The 20,452-nt window shown below is 35.3% G+C and overlaps 1 protein-coding gene across 13 annotated transcripts in view; it reads right to left on the minus strand.

Moving 5' to 3' along the window:
* The window catches only part of GPHN (gephyrin), a 355,412-nt gene that overhangs the window by 12,140 nt on the left and 322,820 nt on the right, over positions 1-20,452 (minus strand). For all 13 annotated transcript variants that reach the window (XM_036434071.2, XM_045579636.1, XM_036434065.2 and 10 more), the window contains 2 exons: positions 8,010-8,097; positions 283-356 (listed from right to left, as the gene is read on the minus strand). In XM_036434071.2, coding sequence (XP_036289964.1) covers positions 283-356; positions 8,010-8,097 — 162 coding nt within the window. The remainder of the gene's footprint in view (positions 1-282; positions 357-8,009; positions 8,098-20,452) is intronic.

A 20,452-nucleotide genomic window follows, 5' to 3' on the forward strand; every position in this document is an offset into this window, starting at 1 on the left:
AGAAAGAGAAAAAGAGAAAGCAGGAACTAGACACAGGAATTAAAGGGAAAAAGGTTTGGTAAGTTGCTTTGCTTTGTTTATACCAAACTCAGTGATTCATAAGGATGATGAATATCCATTTCAGATAGGAGCTGCATTAGTGCAAAGAATTCTATTACTATAATATTTCTTTTATTAAAATAGGTAATCCATCATAGACTATATAAGAAAGTGTTTAAAGCTTTGTTAGTTAAAGCAAGCCAAACCAAACCCATATATGAGATAACAAGATTATTCTCATACCCTGGTTTCATAAAAACCCTGCCGAAATGGATCTGAGCATGAAGATCGATGTCCAGCACCTGCTTGAGATAGTCCTGCAAATATGAAAAAGAATCACTTTATTTTCAGACATGTGAATACCAGACTTTCAAGATGAAGATAAAATGAATTTATAAGATTAAAATAAAAAACCACCTTATTTTAGTGAAGTTGACTTTGCATAAGACATATATTCATTTCTCAGTCATTCATTTATTCATTCAATAAATATATATTGAGTACTTGGTGTATTCTGAGTACCAATCTAGGTACAGGGGATATTGCCTTGAACAAAAGAGATAATGCTCTTGTCCTTATAAAAAAATGCATCCTAGTAGGAGTACTTAGCTAATAAACCAAATAACCACATTAGCATAGAAGTCATTACTTGGTGGGTTATTGTCTCTCTTTAAAGACAGAATTAACATCTGAGAAAGGATGTTAACAATTATGGCTTAAGAAGTTGTGTCTGGGCAAGGAAGCCACGTGTATGCATCTTACACTAATCTGCTTAATGGATTTAAAATAATGTACATTTTTTCAGGATAGACTTGGGCACTGGCCTACAGATTGCAATTCTAAATAAACCAACATAAATACAAAATAGGATGGAGTACTAAACAGAAAGTCATGGAGTTTAATTGTTAGCACAATTGCTAGCAAAAACACAACCAACTCAGGCCATGACCAACTGAGAGTGATCTGACAATACCTGATCTTTGGAAAAGAAAAGCAACATTGCCCTGCAGTTGGTTTTACAGACAGACAGACAGACAAAAAAACACCCCCACTCCCCAAAAAAACAAAAAACCCCAAAACAGTGGTCCTTAAAATTTCTCAACCTCTTGATCTATTACAAAGTGTCTTGTTCACTAATCCAAAGGTGAATCTAATAACCTCCTAAAATTTTAAGTATTTCATAAGCTATGGGGCACTATAAAAGAAATCTCCTGAAAACAATTTCATGAAGTCACTACATGATACTTGAAGAACCTCTTCGTCTTAAGGAAAACGTCTCATATTTTAATATATAAGATTCTTATATTTTCTAGCCCCTTTTTACCAATACTTTCTCTCATCAAGCAATCTTCTTCTCACCTATTGCCGTCCTCAATCAATCAATCAATTAATCAATCAATCTCAATCTCCCTCCTTCCCACAACTTTTCTTCCTATCAGCAAGTTTTCAAGTTTATAAAGCTTTCTTGCCTCCAGTTGTTAAAAATGTTCTTCCTTCTATCTGGAATACTTCTTATCTTCCTCTCTCCACCCTTCTCTTATCTCAATCTCAGTCATCTTCTCAGCCTTCTCTGAATTTCTGGGTTTGGATATTTATTTTGAGGCTATATTTTAGGTGCAATAAATTTAGAACTGTTATATTTTCCTGATGAATTGAAACATTTAAATATGAAATGTCCTTCTTAATATCTAGTAATTCTTTTTACCCTATTTATCTAGTAATTCTTTTTACTGCAATGTGGGCATGTGCCCTGACTGGAAATAGAACTGTGACCTCCTGGTTCATGGGTCAGTGCTCAAACACTAAGCCACACCAGCTGGATTTTATATATATTACAAACTTTAGAAGGTATTATTATAATTTTCTTGGATATCAATAGAGCTACACCTGCTCTGTTTCATTATAATTTTTTCCTAACTTTTAATTTTCAATTAGCTGTGTCCTTACATTTAAAGTGTGCTGCTTATAAGTATCAGACAATTCATTATTTAAATGTAGAATGACACCATTTTTTTGTTTTTGTTTAAATTTCTTTCTCTTCTATTAGCTTGTCAGTTATACAATCTTTGATCATTACTTTAGAGATTACAATATGCATTTTTGACTTATCACAGTCTACCATAATTTGTTATTTTTGTGACTTGCCAGGCATTATAAGAAATTTAAAACATGTTAACTCCACTAATTCCTCTCTGCTTTTTGTGCTATAATGTACCACAAATTTCATATACATTTTAAGTATGCTATATATCTTTTCTACATATACTATACAGATGATATATATTTTATTATTTATATTTATTTATTATGTTTTTTATTGATTTCAGAGAGAGGAAAGGAGAGGGAGAGAAGGATACAAACAATAATGATGAGAGAGAATCATCAATTGGCTCCCTCCTGCATGCCCCCCATTGGGAATCCAGCCTGCAATGTGGGCATGTGCCCTGACTGGAAATAGACTGCGACCTCCTGGTTCATGGGTCAGTGCTCAAACACTAAGCCACACCAGCTGGATTTTATATATATTACAAACTTTAGAAGGTATTATTATTTTATACAATCAATACTCACATTTACGTACATATTAACCCTTTCCTTTTTAATTTTTTGCTTTTCAATCCTTTCTGCATTTCCAAGCTTTCATAATCTTTTTGCCTAAAAACTTGCTTTACAACAAACAGACTATCAAATTATAGTGGGGAGGGGAGGGAGATATAGGGGAGATAAGAAATCAACCGAAGGACTTGTATGCATGCATATAAGCATAACCAATGGACGCAAAACTCTGGGGAGGGAGGGCATGTATGGGAGTGGGGGGGATTGGTAAGGTATGTACACATATAATACCTTAATAAAAAAATGAAAAAAAATAATTTAACTCCAAAAAACAAAACAAAGACAAAACAAAAAAAAACTTGCTTTAGTATAGGTCTGCTCAGTTTTTGTTTACTAAAAATGTCCTTATCTTAATTTCTGAAGGAAATTTTTGCTGAATATACAGTTCCACAGATTTTTTTTTTTTTTTAAGCATTTTATAGATGCCATCCCAGTGTTTTCTGAGTACCATCATTTTTCTGGTTAAATCATTTCTGTTAGTTTAACTGTTGGTTCTTTGAAGGAAATATGTCCTTTGGTAAGATTCTCTCTTTGTCCTTGGCTTTCAGTAGTTTTGCTATAATTATTTAAGGATGGTTTCTTCCTATTTATACTGATTGAGATTAGCAGAACTCCTTGAATTTCTGACTTGATATCTTTTATTAACTTGAGGAAACTCTTTGCCAATATTTCTTACTTGTTGCTTCTGCTTACTCTTTCTCCTTTCCTTCTGGATTTCAATTACATATATGTTAGACCTTTCACCATATCTCATATGTCTGTTATGCCTTTTTTCTTATCTTTTTTTTTTGTGGTTGACTGAACAAATAAATTTATTTATTTTTATAATTGATCTAGCACTTTTTTAAATTAAATTATTATCTGTGTACATATACCATTTCCCGCCCCCATACATGCCCTCCCTCCCCAGAGTTTTGTGTCCATTGGTTGTACTTATATGCATCTATACAAGTCCTTCAGTTGATCTCTTATCTTCCCCAGATCTCCCTACCCTCCAGCTATAATGTGACAGTCTGCTTGTAGCTTTACTGTCTCTATATCTATCTTTTGGTTCATCAGTTTATAATGTTCTTTATTATCCATAAATGAGTGAGGTCATGTGGTGTTTCTCTTTCATTAACTGGCTTATTTCACTCAGCATGATGTTCTCCAATTCCATCCAGGTTGCTGCAAATGATGATAATTCCTTCTTTTTTATGGCAGCACAGTATTCCATTGTGTAGATGTACTATCGTTTTTTTTATCCAATCATCTGCTGATGGGCACCTAGGCAGTTTCCAAATCCTAGCTATTGTAAATTGTGCTGCTATGAACATAGGGGTACATATATCCTTTCTGATTGGTGTTTTCATCCCTTTCCTAAAATTTTCATTTAATTCTTATGAGTAGATTCTAGTTTTCTAGTAAAATTCTTCATTATGTCATTCCTTTTTATTAAACATATTAATTACAATATTTTAAAGTCCATGTTTTTTTTTTTTTAATTTGTGTTTTAGTAATTTTAGCTGGTAATTAAAAAAATTAAAGTGGAAAAAAAGAAAAGGCTCTGAATGATAATATATTCCTCCAGAAACTTCTGACAGTTAAGGTAAACTAAGATTACTATGGTAATCCCATATTGAGATAATTTGAGGGGGATTTCAGTCTTTGAGAAGCCCCCCCTCCCCCAGTTTGTCTTTATTCCTAGAACAAAGCTTTTCAAGGGTTTAAACTGAAAACCTGAGATTTCTGCTAAGACCCCTCCTTTATGGCATGCTCTGAACCACTAAGACTGAAAAATTCTGTTCATTTCATTAATTTATTACTTACTGCTTTATGCTTGGCTTCTTGGCCTCCAATACCATCATATCTCCCATCTCCCTGGCTTAGGAATTAGTAAAGGCATTTAAGAAAAATATGATGAAGCATTCCAGTTTTAATTTTCTGCAGCTCACTTTTTTCCTAACTTTTCCTTTATTTAAAAATTAAAAAAAAATTAATATAGCTTTTATAGTTGTTCTTGGTGGGAGGATTGATTTAAAATACTTCTTTGTTGTTTGAAAATTAGGTAACTAAGTAGTTTCTTAGATACTCATGATCCTATTTAAATCAGGTACCCAATTCTTTTTTGACAACTCTTTTGATTTTGCCTTCTAAAAATCAGGCCTACCCTGAGGGGGTCAGAGTGCAGGCACAGCAATCCAGTCAAAGCATGTCCCGTCCTTGGTCTACATTTAAAACATGGTTTTTTTTTTCTCCTGAGTAATACACCCATCTGGGCTCCAAGGCATCTAATCTTTTTACAGTCCTGTTTTTCTTCTTGCAGCACATCCTGCAGTTTCCAAGGGTCTGTGAGAAAACCTGTTATCTATAGTTAGTAAGGTAAATAATTAAAAAGCTGTGGTTCAGCCATAGCTGGTTTGGCCCAGTGGATAAAGCATTGGACTGTGACTGAAGGGCACATGCCCAGTTTTGGGCTCAATACCCAGTAGGGGGCATGCAGGAGGCAGCCGATCAATGATTATCTCTCATCGTTGATGTTTCTATCTCTCTTTCCCTCTCCCTTCCTCTCTGAAATCAATAAAAATATATTTAAAAAATAAAAATAAAAATCAGGCCTAAATTTAGAAAAACAAAAACAAAACTTCAAAATATCTTTTACACCTGAAACTATCTTTCAAATTTTCTAGAGGGTCTTCTAGGAAATCATAAAGATTTGTGCTTTCATCTTATAAAAAGAGATGTTTAGAAATAATTAGGTTTGTCCAATAATGTCCCAATTTTAAGAGTGTTATGGGAAGGGGGTTGCTATTATATCTGAGAAGAGATAGTCAGTGTGCTTTAAAGCATGATTCTTATAGGTAAAATGTTATAAAAATAACTACTTCAGAAATTTTATGCTTTATGGAAAGTGCCTGGAGATTTGACAATGCCCTAGCTGTCCACTATGCTTTTACTTTCTGGGAAAACACTGATAAAAAATTTTATGAAATAGTTGGGGTAGCTCAGTGGTTGAACGTTGACCTATGAGCTAGGAGGTCACAATTCAATTCCCAGCCAGGGTACATGCCTGGGTTGTGGGATTGATCCCCAATGTGGGGTGTGTAGGAAGCAGTTGATCAATGATTCTCTCTCTCCTCATTGATGTTTCTATTTCTCTCTTTCCCTTTCTCTCTGAAATCAGTAAATACATTAAAAAAAGAAAAAATTTCGATACTGTATCCCAATAGAGAATTTTACTTATCTTCTATTCTGATATTATTGATTACAGCATCAAATGATGCATAGCCATTAAGTATCTGCTATCTATGGAGTTTCTGTTTTACTCTGATGCTTGCAGTAGGCTCAGCTATAAGCTTCAGTCAATAGTTTGTGAGGCAGATTCAGAGCACGAGGAAGGAATGTCAGAGGAACTTTGAAATACTGATACTTCAAAGAATAGTCTTGGGTACAGGCTTAGATACAGTTTAGATAACTTTTATACAGAACCAGTGAACTGAGTCAGGAATCCCAGGACTCTATAGAATAGAAGCAGATTGTTTCATGAAAACAGGCTGCAAACCCAAGATCTAGCAGAGTGGGGATAATATAGGGCTGAATAAAATTATAAGGAAAGATTTTACTGTATTTATTTGTTCAGAATATTGTTGATTAGTTTTAATATTCTATAGCTGTTTAACTATAAATTTACAACAAATTCAAGAAGGCCTAAATTATTAATGAACAGTCTTGCTGTCAAATAATTAGAGTAAGCCTATGAGACTACCCTTTTTTTGTGATCAAAACTATTTGTGATTATTTTGATAAGATGAGGTAATGGAGACACTATTAAGAAAACTTAAGAGACTGTTAAATAGGCAAAAAAAAAATATTATTGGGTATCCAGGCTAAGTATATTCTTCTTGGTTATCTGCACCATTCATTGTTTTTGAGATATTTTACAATTTTGCAGGTTGTAGAAAATTTATAGTAATTCATATAATTCTTTAGTTTTCAGGACAAAAAGCAGATTCTGTTTATCTGAAACTTTCAGTGTTTTATAAAAATAAGAACTCTTTAAAAAGTCTGTGTGAAGCAAGGCAGGTAGCAGTGAGGAGAGATTTTGAGGGAAGCAACTCTGAAAGAGTCAATTTTCATTGGCTCCTTTATAAAGAAAAGTAATAGGCCTTACTATATTGGCTCTTTTTAATTGTGAGGACAGCCCTAGGATAAATAACATCTTGGTTAGTTATAAACTTCTTGCCTCTTCAGAAATATTAGGAAAGACAAACTTTAGGTCTGACAAATAGTTATTGTCCTACAATTAAGTTCATGAATAACCAATATAAGTTATACATGACATACTCCCTGGGAATAACAAATTTTTTATTGAATTCTGACATTTGTTCTCAGAGCCTAGAGAATTCACCATCCAAAGAGTCAGGTTATGGTTTAAGGCAGCTTCTTAGTAAGTGAATGTAGGGTCCAAGAACAATCATATACATAAGGTCTAGCTAAAAATATATCAAGCATTTGGAAAATATGAATTTTAGTAAAAGTTGCTATTATGACAATATTTTTATAATTTTCAGTTCAGTCATTAATATGAGATTTAATAAAAAAACATGGAAAGGGATTATGCATTGGCAAAATATTTTGTGATCTGAAATGTTATTGTGCCAAACATAAGGTTGGTTATCGTAGTAAAGAATATTTCACTTTTATAAGATTATTCAATGAATCCAATAATAATCATGGACCAACACATTTCATTTAGACATATGTATAAATTTAATGATACTGAGATAATCAAATTGTAATTTTATATCGATAGGAATAAGCATATATCATATGCAAATATACTTAGTCTTATAAAATCCTATATAGTTATGTCCATGATTGTATTTTATTTTCATTATTATGATGATTATGATTATGACTATTTTTCAAGTAGGGCAAAGGAATAAATAATCTTCTCTTTCTCCTTTGTGAGTAACCAAGTTTGAAATATGTGTGTGGGAGAGCAGGGGGGCAAGGTCATCTATAATTTAAATTTAACTAGAAGGAAGGATCTTGGAGTTTTAACTTGGGAGTAAATATTACATAAAAGGAAGTCCTAATGTATTGTACTAAGGTTGATTGAGCAAAAACCCAGAAATCTCCAAGGGAAGACCAAAATCATAATGCAAGTTGTGGGATTTTCAATGCTGCTTCTGAGGCAAGCTGTCTGACCTAGACAGCATCCCTTTCTGTATGCACAGAAAATTCTGAAGCCCCATGGGTTTTCATCTTTGTGGGAGTCTCATTATGTCCCAGAGAGCTACCAGATCACAGTTAATCAATTGTATGAAAGGATATTATAGTAAATAAATTTCCATGATCCCCATTTTTCATACCTTTTCCCCCATGGACACTCCCCCTGATGTGATGATGACATCAGCACGACTGATACCCTCATTCAAGGCATTGAGTAAGTCATCTGGGCTGGAAAAAACAAAGACAAACACATTAATACACAAGGAAAATGTTTTAGATATAGTGCCCACTTTAAACTAAACCATGTTATTCACTGAGTAGGCATTAACCTGAGCACAGCACTATATTCTGTACAAAGTAGGAATCTAAGGGTCTCTGCCCAACAGAAGCATAACTCTTAATATGGAGAAAGAATTATGAGCACAGAAGTAATGGCTACTGGTACTTTCACAGGGTTTTCTTCTTTTTTCTTTTGCTCTCTATCTAACAGGGTAACGTATAAGGGGAAATTATGAGGTATTGATAGGCATCCTGACCACCCCAATTTGCCTAGGAATATCCCAGCTTTTGTACTAAAAGTCATATGTCTTAGGAAATCCCAGGCAAACCAGGACACTCGTTTGCTGTGTGTTGGAGATACCATGTAAGATTCTTTTTTTAAAAAAAAGATATATATTTTATTGATATTTCACAGAGAGGAGGAAGGGAGAGAGATAGAGAGCTAGAAACGTCGATGAGAGAGAAGCATCGACCAGCTGCCTCTTGCACACCCCCCACCGGGGATGTGCCCACAACCAATGTACATGCCCTTGACCGGGATCGAACCTGGGACCTTTCAGTCCGCAGACCGACGCTCTACCACTGAGCCAAACCAGCTTCGGCCCCATGTAAGATTCTTTAGAGGGACTACCGTATAACCTAAGTCAGTCAGGTCTTGAGAAATGGGCTGGATTTTTATAGGTTGAAAGGAATAGGAAAAGAGGATCAGCCTGAGATGAAGCCTGAGGCGCTTCTAGGTCAGTGGGGGAAATAAATGAGCTAGAGTGAAGGACTTGACTTTAAATGACTGGGAAAGATGGAGTAAGACATCTTGGAGGGTTGTCAAGCTCAAGAATTTGACTTCATTTAACGGGAAATAGGTGCGAGAGGTTCACTAAAAATAAGAGGAGCCAGTAGGTGTTTCCTGAGAAAAGAAAGGATAGAAAAAAAAAAAAAAAAAAAAAAAAAAGAACAAGGAAAGCGGAGACCGTATGAACCATTTAGAGATGGTATAGGGATAGGATGAATATTAGGTACTGAAACTAGGCAGATTCCTGAGAGTCAACTAAAAAGACAAGTGTACCAGCCCCTTTGAAAGACCTTTGAAGAAGAGATGGAGTGAAGTCAAGAGTCTTATCCTCTGCATGTTAGGAGGGCTGCAAAGGCCTAATTTAGGATTAAATAAGTGAGAAAAAAACAAACAAAATGACGAGTGTTGGGGCTTACGGAAGAACAGGAAGGCAAGGAATAGCTCAAAAGGCCTGTTTAGTAAATATTTTTAATCCATAAAAGCAACTGGGCAATGTGCACGACGCCTGCATTCCCTTCAAATGACAGAGTACAGAAAATGACCCTTTTGAAGAATATTTGCCCAAGACGACACCCTTCTCACCCTGGGAAAAGGGTGGGTATGTATCCCTTATTTCCCCTTGGACATCTAACACATATGTCTAAAAAGGAAGAAATCCTAGCTTCTGATATACTAGTTCTTGCTTTTATTACCTTTTGGGGCCTATTTTTGCTTTTGGGTTCCATGAGATAAGGCTACATCTTCCCATAAATTCCTTCTTAGTTTAAGCTAGCTTTGGTAGGTTATTGTTAACTTTATGTCAAATGATCTCAGTGAGATAGCATATATTCTCCCAAATCTTTCGAGGTAGTGAAATTTACTCAAGTAAGAGGAAGAGGATGAGGAGAAGGAAAAAAAAAAATTCTAACCAGGACATCATTTCACTTTTTATTCAGGGGTGACAGAGGCAAGGAAAGGAACTCGAGATTGATGGAGAGGTGAACAGGCTCTATAAGAGATTAAACTAGTTGGGAAATGTCACAGCACAGAGATTAAGAGTATGAACTTGGAGTCAGGCTACCGAGGTTAAATCCTGGTGTTATTAATTGCTAGATGTAGAGCCTTGGACAAGTTGCTTAATTTCTCTCGGTCTCAGTTTTTCATCTATAAAGTAGGGGTAATTAGGGTTGTTATGAGGATCAACTGAGATACTACATATGAAATAGTTTATGGAATAATATTTGATACAAACTAAGTTTTAAGAAGGGTTAGTAGTTGTTGTTATTGCTTTAGTGTTGTTCTACAAACATACCTAACAATCTGGTATGCTTGGCTGTTTTGTTTTGTTTTTTAAATATGCATGACTAACACAAAAGAAAATCATAAACAGGGCCTCAAATACATTCACACGGCTATGTGTATGGAGTCTAATGACTCAACAGCAAGTTAGGCCTGCTTCCAGCCTGAATACTATTTATTATTAGGTTTTCTTATTGATTCTGGATAAGATTCTCCTTCTCCTTCAGCACTGGCCTGTCCATGAGTATATTGAGAGTTGGTTGGTTCTGAAGAGTGAGCTCCCAAGAAGAGACAACAGTAAAAAAAAAAAAAAAAAAAAAAGTAAAAGTTTGAAAAATGGGTCACATGAGGTTCAACCTACTAACATAGGAACTCTTTAAATAAAGTCATCTAGTTAATTGCTTATGCAGCAAAAAATGTACCCAGATATTTAACAAAAGAAGGGTTGATGTGTAAAACATAAACAATTTGATAAATATAGCAGTTTTTTTTCTTGTAGTAGATTACCATAAGATATGCATGTGATGGGTTCAGGGTTCCGGGCCCTTTGCCATGTTGGATCATACTATCGTTAAGCTGAATCAAATGGTGGGCCTAATGGAGTAAATGGTAAAAACATCAAAAACACAGGATGATGTGGAATGTGGTTCAGGTGAATGGATAATGAATATTATCAATGAAATACACATCTGTGTTAGTATAAAGAGACATTAGCTAATTTCACTAATCTCATTATCCTAAATAATAAAAGCCTAATATGCTAATTGTCCCTCCAACCTTTCATTTGATTGTCGAACCAGTCATTAAGACATGCACTGACCACCAGGGGGTAGACACTCTGACCGGTAGGTTAGCTTGCTGCTGGGATCCCGCTGATCAGGACTGGGTGAGATGGGTCAGACACGTCCTGGAGCTCTCCCGTGGTCCTTCTCCAGCCCTGATCATGCACTGGTGGGGTTCCTTGGCCTGGCTCGCATCCTCTTACAATCTAGGACCCCTCAGGGAATGTCAGAGAGCCGGTTTCGGTTAGATCCCCACGGGCCAGTCTGGTGCACGAATCCGTGCACTGGGCCTCTAGTATAGTTTATAACATGTTGATTCTACAAAGCATCAGTGATATATACATCATCATGGTAGTAATCTTTGTAGATGGATAAAGGTCCTGGGATGATGACTATAAATAAATATACTTTTCAGTGATATTTTTCTCATTCATTGTTTTCAAACTTTCACAGGAAAGATTGTTTTCCTATTTTTTAAAACTGCAGAGTCATCAGCTCTCCACATAAAAAATTATAATTTTCAAAAACAAACTAAAATGAATTTAATACTAAATTCTTATAATTTATATTTCAAAGAATATGCTGAATGCTGCTTCCTACTCCATGGCTAGTGGATGAACAAAATCATTAAATGTCAAAGTTGTACACATTCTTTGTGTCCTGTCTCCCTCTGCCCCTTTCTTTGATTCTACTCTGTTGCATGCTTCTGGTGTCTGAAATCTAGTAAGAGACAATAGCTTACAAAAGGAACAGGTACCAATGTATGACAATAGTCAGAGCATTTAAAAGTTAATTTATATTGCATATTACAATTCCATTTGTTCCCTTACAGTCTGTGAGGTAGATTGAACAGGTATTATTATGCCCATTTTACAGAAAAGGAAAGTGATATTCAGAGATGCAAAGTAATAAGTTAAAGGCAGACAGAGCAGTAAGTGGCAGAGCTAGGACCAGGACCTCTGGATCTTTGCTGTGATTGTTCCATCCTACTACCTAATCAGAGTGATTGCCTAGTTTTTTCAGGCATAGGACATGTCATCAAGAAAAATTCTCATGAAAATGAATGCTTGCTCAAAAGCATCAAATAGAGCATGCTAAGATAGCAGGTGGGGACCACTTTGGGTGATCAGAGAGTGAATGTGGGGACATGTTAGTACAATTCTGGAGACTGAAACAAACATACTATGAATACTATATTCAAATGGAAACTAAAATCAATTTTGCTTAAATGTAACTTTAAGGTTTGTTTACAAGCCATCAAAAGAAGTTTTGATGATTTATATTATATTTTAATTAGTGAAATATCTCCAACATAAGATAATCCCTAGGTAATAAAAGGTTGATATGCATATTCCTTCTCCTCCTACTTCTTTACTTTAAAACAATAAAAACTGAGCTTACTTTCTGAGACTAAGAGATGATATTAATAAAAAGAGAAATAGTAATAAGGATTATAAATTATGAATATTATAGTAGGATAAAAATAATTTATAATTTTCCTCAGTTTTGTTAATGAGATCATAGCATATTAGTTTTCTCAAATTTAGGAGAGTAAAACTATAAAACATCCCAATCATATCTTATGTTATGTTAGTTAATACTTTACTAGAGGCCTGGTGCAATCTGTGCACCAGTGAGGTCCCTTGCAATCTGGGACATCTCAGGGGATGTTGCAGAGCTGGTTTTGGACCCATCCCTGTAGGCCAGGCCAAGGGACCCCCACTAGTGCTTGAATCCTTGCATTGGGCCTCTAGTATGCATATATCATCTTTGGTTAATCTCTTCCAGCCCTCTCCCATATTCCCTTCCCTCTGAGATTCATCAGTCTGATCTCTGTTTCCATGTCTGTGCATTGAGTGCCTTCCCCCAGTGGTCATTGTGAGTCATAGATACCAGAGGGTCAGCTGGTTGGCTGGTCACTTAGGCTTTTGTTTATATAGATAGTATGACCTTATATATGACATTACTTCTTATAAGATCAGTTGATATTTAAGAATTAAATTAAGTACACTAATACTCATGTTTTAAAAGAACAATACACTTTCAAACCTATGTCTTAGTTTTACAATTCTAGGAGTTAGTGACAGGTTCAAGGTCACCCTATGTTATTCTTCTATTCTTTTAAACTATAGTAATGTTAACATTGTGAAAGATACTTTGTTATACATAGTATACCTTCAGATAAAAGCTATCATTATCTAAATATAGAAATCATATTTGTGTATGCCAAATAGTGATGATTGAAAAATAATTTATACTTTAAATTTTTGAGATATCTTCTCAACATTGCCACAATGGAGATGTAAGATAAACCTTCCTACGTATATAGGAGTAGCATCCTTTCTCTCAAAGAGCAGCAGGTCTTAAAGGGATAGTGTGATATCATTTAATTCTGCCTTCATTAACAATCACAGTTTTAATTAGAATTAGATGATAATTAATTATTTAAAAATAAATCAAATACTAGCATTAATCTTTCTATCCATTTTCACTTAAATTAAGTACCTCTCCATTGTTCTCTTAGAGTGTCAAATATTATATGAAAGTATTCTATAAGAGAGTTGATTTAGTACTAAATGCTAAAAATTTAAATACTGGGTAACAGAAAATAGAACAGTTAATTGAAGGCCTAAGTGTTACAAGGTCTACAATCCAATTTTGTCTCTACTGTTTAGATGACTAAAAACCAATGTCCTTTTTGGGTCTCATTATTCTTATTTGCAATGAGAACATTTAGACTAGGTTCTTTTTGTGTCTAACATTCACTGACTTAAAGCACTTAAAGCTAATTGGGATCCAGTTAGCTTCAAGGTAACATTTTTAAGCTGATCTGCAAGTCTACCTAAAAATTATCCACATTGCCCTATCCTGAAAGGCTGAGAAAACCCAAACTTTTACAACTAAATGTCCAAGAAGTATAGAGGCTCTCCCACCCCCACCCCCCGCCTCTACTTTAAGAGAAGAGTGGCAGCTTGTCACTGGAGCTTTGACAATTCAGTTGTGACTTCTGTGCCTTTATCACATGTTCTACCACAACTCCATTCCTATCAGGTTCTCAGGATTGTAGCAGCTTCCTGAGGGCTGAGGGCAAATAGATCTCTCAGTAGACAAGGAAAATACCAGCAATTTTAGAGGCTAGTAATGGGATGTGGAAGAGTAAGCATACTATTTAGGACAGGTAACTCATTGTGAAATAAAACTACTCCAGAAAATATATAATTTTAACAATAACAAACAAATAATTAAAGCACTAATGGAGATTGACTTACAAAATTAAAGATTTACTGAGTTCTAGGCAAGATCAAATATATATATATACTAGAGGCCCAGTGCATGAAATTTGTTGGAGGGGTCCCTCAGCTTGGCCTGCACCCTCTCCAATCTGGGACCCCTTGGGAGATGTCCAACTGTTTCTCGCAATCCAGGACCACTGGCTCCAAACTGCTCACCTGCCTGCCTGCCTGATTGCCCCTAACCCCTCTGTCTGCCTCTGCCTGTCTGCTGATTGCTCCTAACTAACTCTGTCTGCCTGGTTGCCCCTAACCACCTCTGCCTGCCTATTGATTGCTCCTAACTGCTCCCCTGTTAGCCTGATTGCCCTTAACTTCCTGTGAGGGGACCCAGGATTCCCTCCTCTGGCCAGTCACAAGCACCTAGGACCCGGGATTATCTCCACTGGCCAGCAGAAGGCACCCAGGACCTGGGCTGGCTTTGCCTGGGCCAACCGCAACCACAGGGGACTACAGGGTGGGAGGCTTGTCCCTGTCCCAGGCCTCAGCCTGGCTAGTCTCCATTCCTCTCTCGCAAGCTCATTTGTGCCTGGCTTGTCCCCATTCCTCTCTCCCCAGTGTTGAGTGTCTGAGCCTTTAAGGTGTGATGGGGTAAGGGTGTGACAACCATTTGCATATTAGCTCTCTGTTATATAGGATATATATGAATGTCCTGGTAAAGTTGTATAATTTCAAGGATAAAGGGAAAATCTTACAAGCTGTCAGACAGTAAGATTTGATTTACTAAAAAGAGAATATTGGCTTTGGATTTCTTACCTACAATACCAAAAATTATAAAACAGTAGATTAACATCAACATATTCTGAAAAAAAAAAAAAAAAAAAAGGCTTGCCATTACCAAATCATATATTCATCCAGTCAGGCAGCATTCACCCATGAGGATAGAAGAATGATATTTGTGAAAATGAAAAAATTCAGATAAGTTAATAAGTAATATTCTGAAAAAAATCAGATCAGAGATCTCAAGAAAGAGCAAGGAAAGAGGAAATGCTAGTGAGCCACACACATATTTATAGGACTATATAGCTAAATCTAATATATAATGATCAAATAAACTGAGGAATTAATATATATATATGTGGATTTCCCTAGAAAATACAGAGATATACTACAAAAAAAACCTTATTAGCTCGTAATTAAGAGCATGGTTGCAGCATTATTACCTAAAAGCTGAGGGAATGGGAAGAGATGGAGGAAGTATTCTAAGGATCTCACTGGTATAGGGGGTGCAGAGAAGAAATGGGATGCCTTATAGGAGGGATATACTTAGCATCCTTTAGAAATATAATAGTGGAGAAATATATATTTGATTATGAATATCAGAAGTTGGAATAAAAGCATGAGGGGGATAGTGAAGAAATAATAAAACTGTATAAATATTAAACATAAAGTTTAATATAAAAATAAACAGAAAAGAAAGGAAAACATCAAGGAATGTTTTTAGAGCAAACTTCATGGTAAAGCAAAACAAACTTTATGGCAGGGTTACAGTAACTGAAGGCAGACGCAAGATTGCAGTTTTTCCCCACCCTCTTTAGCTCAAATCCCATTTGAATGTTTTTTTTACAAACTATGCACTTGAAAATGAAAGACAGAAGGTAAGTGTAGGGCAAAAAGATATCAGGAGGCAAATGTAAAAAGCAAAAAAGTAAGAGTGGTATATTGATATCAAAGTGAAATTTCAAGTAAAAGAACTAAAAAGAATAAAGAGAAGCAACAAATTGGGAAAAGTTAAATTTATAAGGATGATATAATAACATATGACTGCCTCACAAGACAGGGTCTCATTTATCTAGGCTCCTTGATTGCCTCTCCAAATCTCTACATATTTTAGAAACTCAACAAATGAACTAAACAAACCCTGCATCTATGCCATCTCTCCACAGTAGTTTTGGGAATGGATAGTGTACAATTATTACAACATAATGATATTATGGGCAATAATATTGTCTGTGGATGGAAGAGAAGATACTATTTAATATTTATATAGACATAAATAGTACTTTCTTTGAAAGGTTGTCATATATAATAGAGAGACAATTTATTTGGTATTGCTCCAGAGGGCAGAATTAGGACTAATGGATGAAAGAAACAGGGATAAAGACTGGCTGAGTGAAATGGAAAAGCATCCTTATCATAAGAGCCATCCAACAATAAAATGTACCATCTCATGAGGCAAATAAGATCTTTTTCTCTAGAAGTATCAGACAAAAACCAGAAGGCTAGTTAGGAATTTTCTCTAACACCTCCAATAGTGAAAGATTTGACTAGCTAACATCAGAAGTTCCTTTCAATTCTAGCATACTGTGATTCTATGAAAATAATGAAATTTATATAAATACAGAAACTATTTTCTCTTCATACTAGTACGTAGACTGCAGCATAGAGGGCAACATGGACTAGAGCATTGCAATATAATAATCATCTTGTATATTATACTTTCCCTCCTTGCACTTTTTAAACATTAAGAACATTTGACTATTTGACTTGCATTAAAAAACCAAACAGCATTTTTTCTCTGCAAAGCTCTGACATTCATCTTCAACTTGGGATATGGCTACTGATAATAACAACAGTTTCCCTCGAACTTTAACTTAATCAGATGTCAAAGAAGCTTAAACTTAAAAAAAAAAGGCAGAAAAAAAAGAGAAGGTAGAAGTATAGCTCAAAATAAATCTATCAGAGAATGAATGTGGCTTTCTCAAAAATTTATGTATGAATCAGTTTCTGTGAAGGAATACAGCATTTTTCCTTCTTAAAATTTGTATCTGCTTTAAATTACCACAATCCTGATTCTGGCAAAGTTTTCTTTCTTTCTTTCTTTTCTTCCTTCCTTCCTTTCTTTTCCTCCCTCCCTCCCTCCCTCCCTCCCTCCCTCTCTCCCTCCCTCCCTCCCTCCCTCCCTCCCTCCCTCCCTCCCTCCCTCCTTTCTTCTTTCTTTCTTTCTTTTCTTTCTTCTTTCTTTCTTTCTTTCTTTCTTTCCTTCCTTCCTTCCTTCCTTCCTTCCTTCCTTCCTTCCTTCCTTCCTTCCTTCCTTCCTTCCTTCCTTCCTTCCTTCCTTCTTTCTTTCTTTCTTTCTTTCTTTCTTCTTTCTTTCTTTCTTTCTTTCTTTCTTTCTTTCTTTTTACCATAAAGTCTAATATAAAATTCAAAGCCAAGACAGACCTTCTACCCATGTTTAGATTTTATGGATTTCAGACAGAGCATTCAGAATGTAAATGCACTTTTATTTTAAAATATTTAATATAAACACACAGATGGACAACAGCTGCTAATTGGTTTCCTGTTTCATCTGTTTTACCAACTGTGAGCTATATAATTTTAAGTTGAGTGAAGAGACAGTGTAGAGTTAGAAAAAATTCTGGGATTGGAAATTAAGGAATAATAGCAGTTTATTATACCAAGATAACAACAAAAAATAGTTCAGGACATATACTAATTTCTTTAGGGGTCAAAGATAAATTCCTCAAAACAAATATTTTTTCATACTTCACGTATGAAATTAAGCTGCATACTCCATATTGCCACCAGTGAGTCCTTCTTCAGACCCACTGGGTATTTAGGCACCATAGAGTCATAAAAAGAGAAAAGAAAGCATGGTCTCTATCTTAAGTTTACAAGCTATTGGGTCGGCAAGTAAGTAATTGCGGGTTTCACACATATATGGCTTCAGTTGAATTTTTAGGTTTGCAGACGTAGTAAAAATGTAAAACACATTTTGTTATTTGATAGTTGGCTATTCAGCTGTTAATCAGTAAAAAAAAGTTTTTTGATCTGTTTTGTAGTTTTCGTTTGGCATTCGTTGAAAAATGGAAAATCAAAAGGAACATTTTCGTCATATTTTGATTTTTTATTTCCACAAAGGGAAAAACGCATCGCAAGCTCATAAAAAGTTATGTGCTGTTTATGGTGACAAAGCCTTAAAAGAACGGCAGTGTCAAAATTGGTTTGCCAAATTTCGTTCTGGTGATTTTTCACTCAAAGATGAAAAACGCTCTGGTTGTCCAGTTGAAGTTGATGACGCCCTAATCAAAGCAATAATCAATTCGGACTGTCACAGTACAACACGTGAGATTGCAGAGAAGCTTCATGTATCACATACATGCATTGAAAATCACTTAAAACAACTTGGCTATGTTCAAAAACTCGATACATGGGTTCCTCACGAACTGAAAGAATCACAGTTAACGCAACTCATTAGCAGCTGCGATTTGCTAAAGAAACATAATGAAAATGATCCATTTTTAAAACGACTGATAACTGGCGATGAAAAATGGGTTGTTTACAACAATATCAAGCGGAAAAGATCGTGGAGCAGGCCAGGTGAACCAACTCAAACAACATCAAAAGCTGATATTCATCAAAAGAAGGTTTTGTTATCAGTTTGGTGGGATTACAAAGGAATTGTCTACTTTGAACTCTTACCACCCAACCGAACGATCAATTCTGATGTCTACATTGAACAACTAATGAAATTAAACAATGCAGTTGAAGAAAAGCGGCCCGAATTGACAAATCGAAAAGGTGTTGTATTCCATCATGACAATGCAAGGCCACACACATCTTTGGTCACTCGGCAAAAATTAATGGAGCTTGGTTGGGATGTTTTGCCACATCCACCATATAGTCCTGACCTTGCACCATCTGATTACTTTTTGTTTCGATCTTTACAAAACTCCTTGAATGGTAAAAATTTCAATAATGATGATGATGTCAAATCGTACCTGATTCAGTTTTTTGCTAATAAAAACCAGAAGTTTTTTAAACGTGGGATTATGATGCTGCCTGAAAGATGGCAAAAGGTCATTGATCAAAATGGGCAATACATTACAGAATAAAGTTATTTAGTTCCATGAAAAAATTGTCTTTGATTTTCTTTTTAAAATCCGCAATTACTTACTTGCCGACCCAATAGTTCAGGAAACATGGCAAAATTTAGGAAAATGAGTGAAATTAGCAATGAAATTAATATCACTGAGTGAATTCAAATATGTTAATTAACAGTAAAGTAAAAATGCATATAAAGAAATTATATAAATATTGAGTGGAACATAATGATTAAATTTGGAATATAATAATTAGAAAAAGCTTTTTGGAAGATATTACTTTAATGGGGTTGGTAAGAAATGCTAGAAGTACAGTAAAAATTGGAGGTTATTCTTAGAAGAATCAATAACATCAACTTTCAAGGATTAAGCAAGTCAGCGGTAATAGTTACTAAAAATGTCTGTCACTGAGAGTGGGAAGAATTTTTGTTATTAAACACATGCTTGTTCAAGTAGAAAGAATATTTTTGGTTAACGAATAGAAAATCAGAGACCTCTGTTGATAAATGGTCAGGAAAGGAATTTATTATGTTGAAGTGAAAATTAATACCTTGCATTTTGAACAGAAAAGGGAAGTAGACAGTTTATAAAGATGACAAGAACCAATTAAATTCAGACAAAATTCCAACTGATAATTAGAAATTTCCACTTTTATAACATTAGGTAAGCATTAGTAAGTTAGCATATGTTTTATTCACAAATTGGAAGGTGTAAGGCACTGGGCTTTGCCCAAATAATCACTGTATTGTTAAGTCTATCTTGATAATTCCTGCTACATGTGCCAGTTTTATAAAAATTCAATTTTCTATCTCAGTGCTTATTACCCTTCTGTTCATGCTTTAATGTGAAGAGGCAGCTTCACAAATTGGCAGTAGCAGTAATAGGCAATTCAAATCCAAAACACCATCTAGGACAGAGCCAAGCAAGCCCAGCATGACTAGAGTGGCGCAAGCTTCTGTGATGGCAATTTTCCACAGTGGGGAACCCTTTTCTTAATATGGGAATCTCTCAGCACTTTAAGCCTTGAAAGGCTAGAAGGTTCAAGTCAATGGGTTGGAAGCTCTATTACCAAGCTGGTTTATAGCTGAGGTAGAAATATAGACAGCTCAATAAATCAGTTTTAGAAATAATATAAACTCAATTAATAGCAAACTTAATTTTAAAAGATTTCTTCAGCCCTGGTAGGGTGGCTTAGTTGGTTGGAGTATCATCCATAAACCAAAAGGTTTCAGGTTCGATTCCTGATTAGGGCATGTACCTAGGTTGTGGGTGTGATTCCCAGGTGGGGTGTGTATGAGGGGCAACTAATTAATGTTTTTCTTTCATATTGATGTTTCT

This window comes from Pipistrellus kuhlii, unplaced genomic scaffold (genome assembly GCF_014108245.1).
Source record: "Pipistrellus kuhlii isolate mPipKuh1 unplaced genomic scaffold, mPipKuh1.p scaffold_m20_p_1, whole genome shotgun sequence".
Classification (NCBI taxonomy): domain Eukaryota; kingdom Metazoa; phylum Chordata; class Mammalia; order Chiroptera; family Vespertilionidae; genus Pipistrellus; species Pipistrellus kuhlii.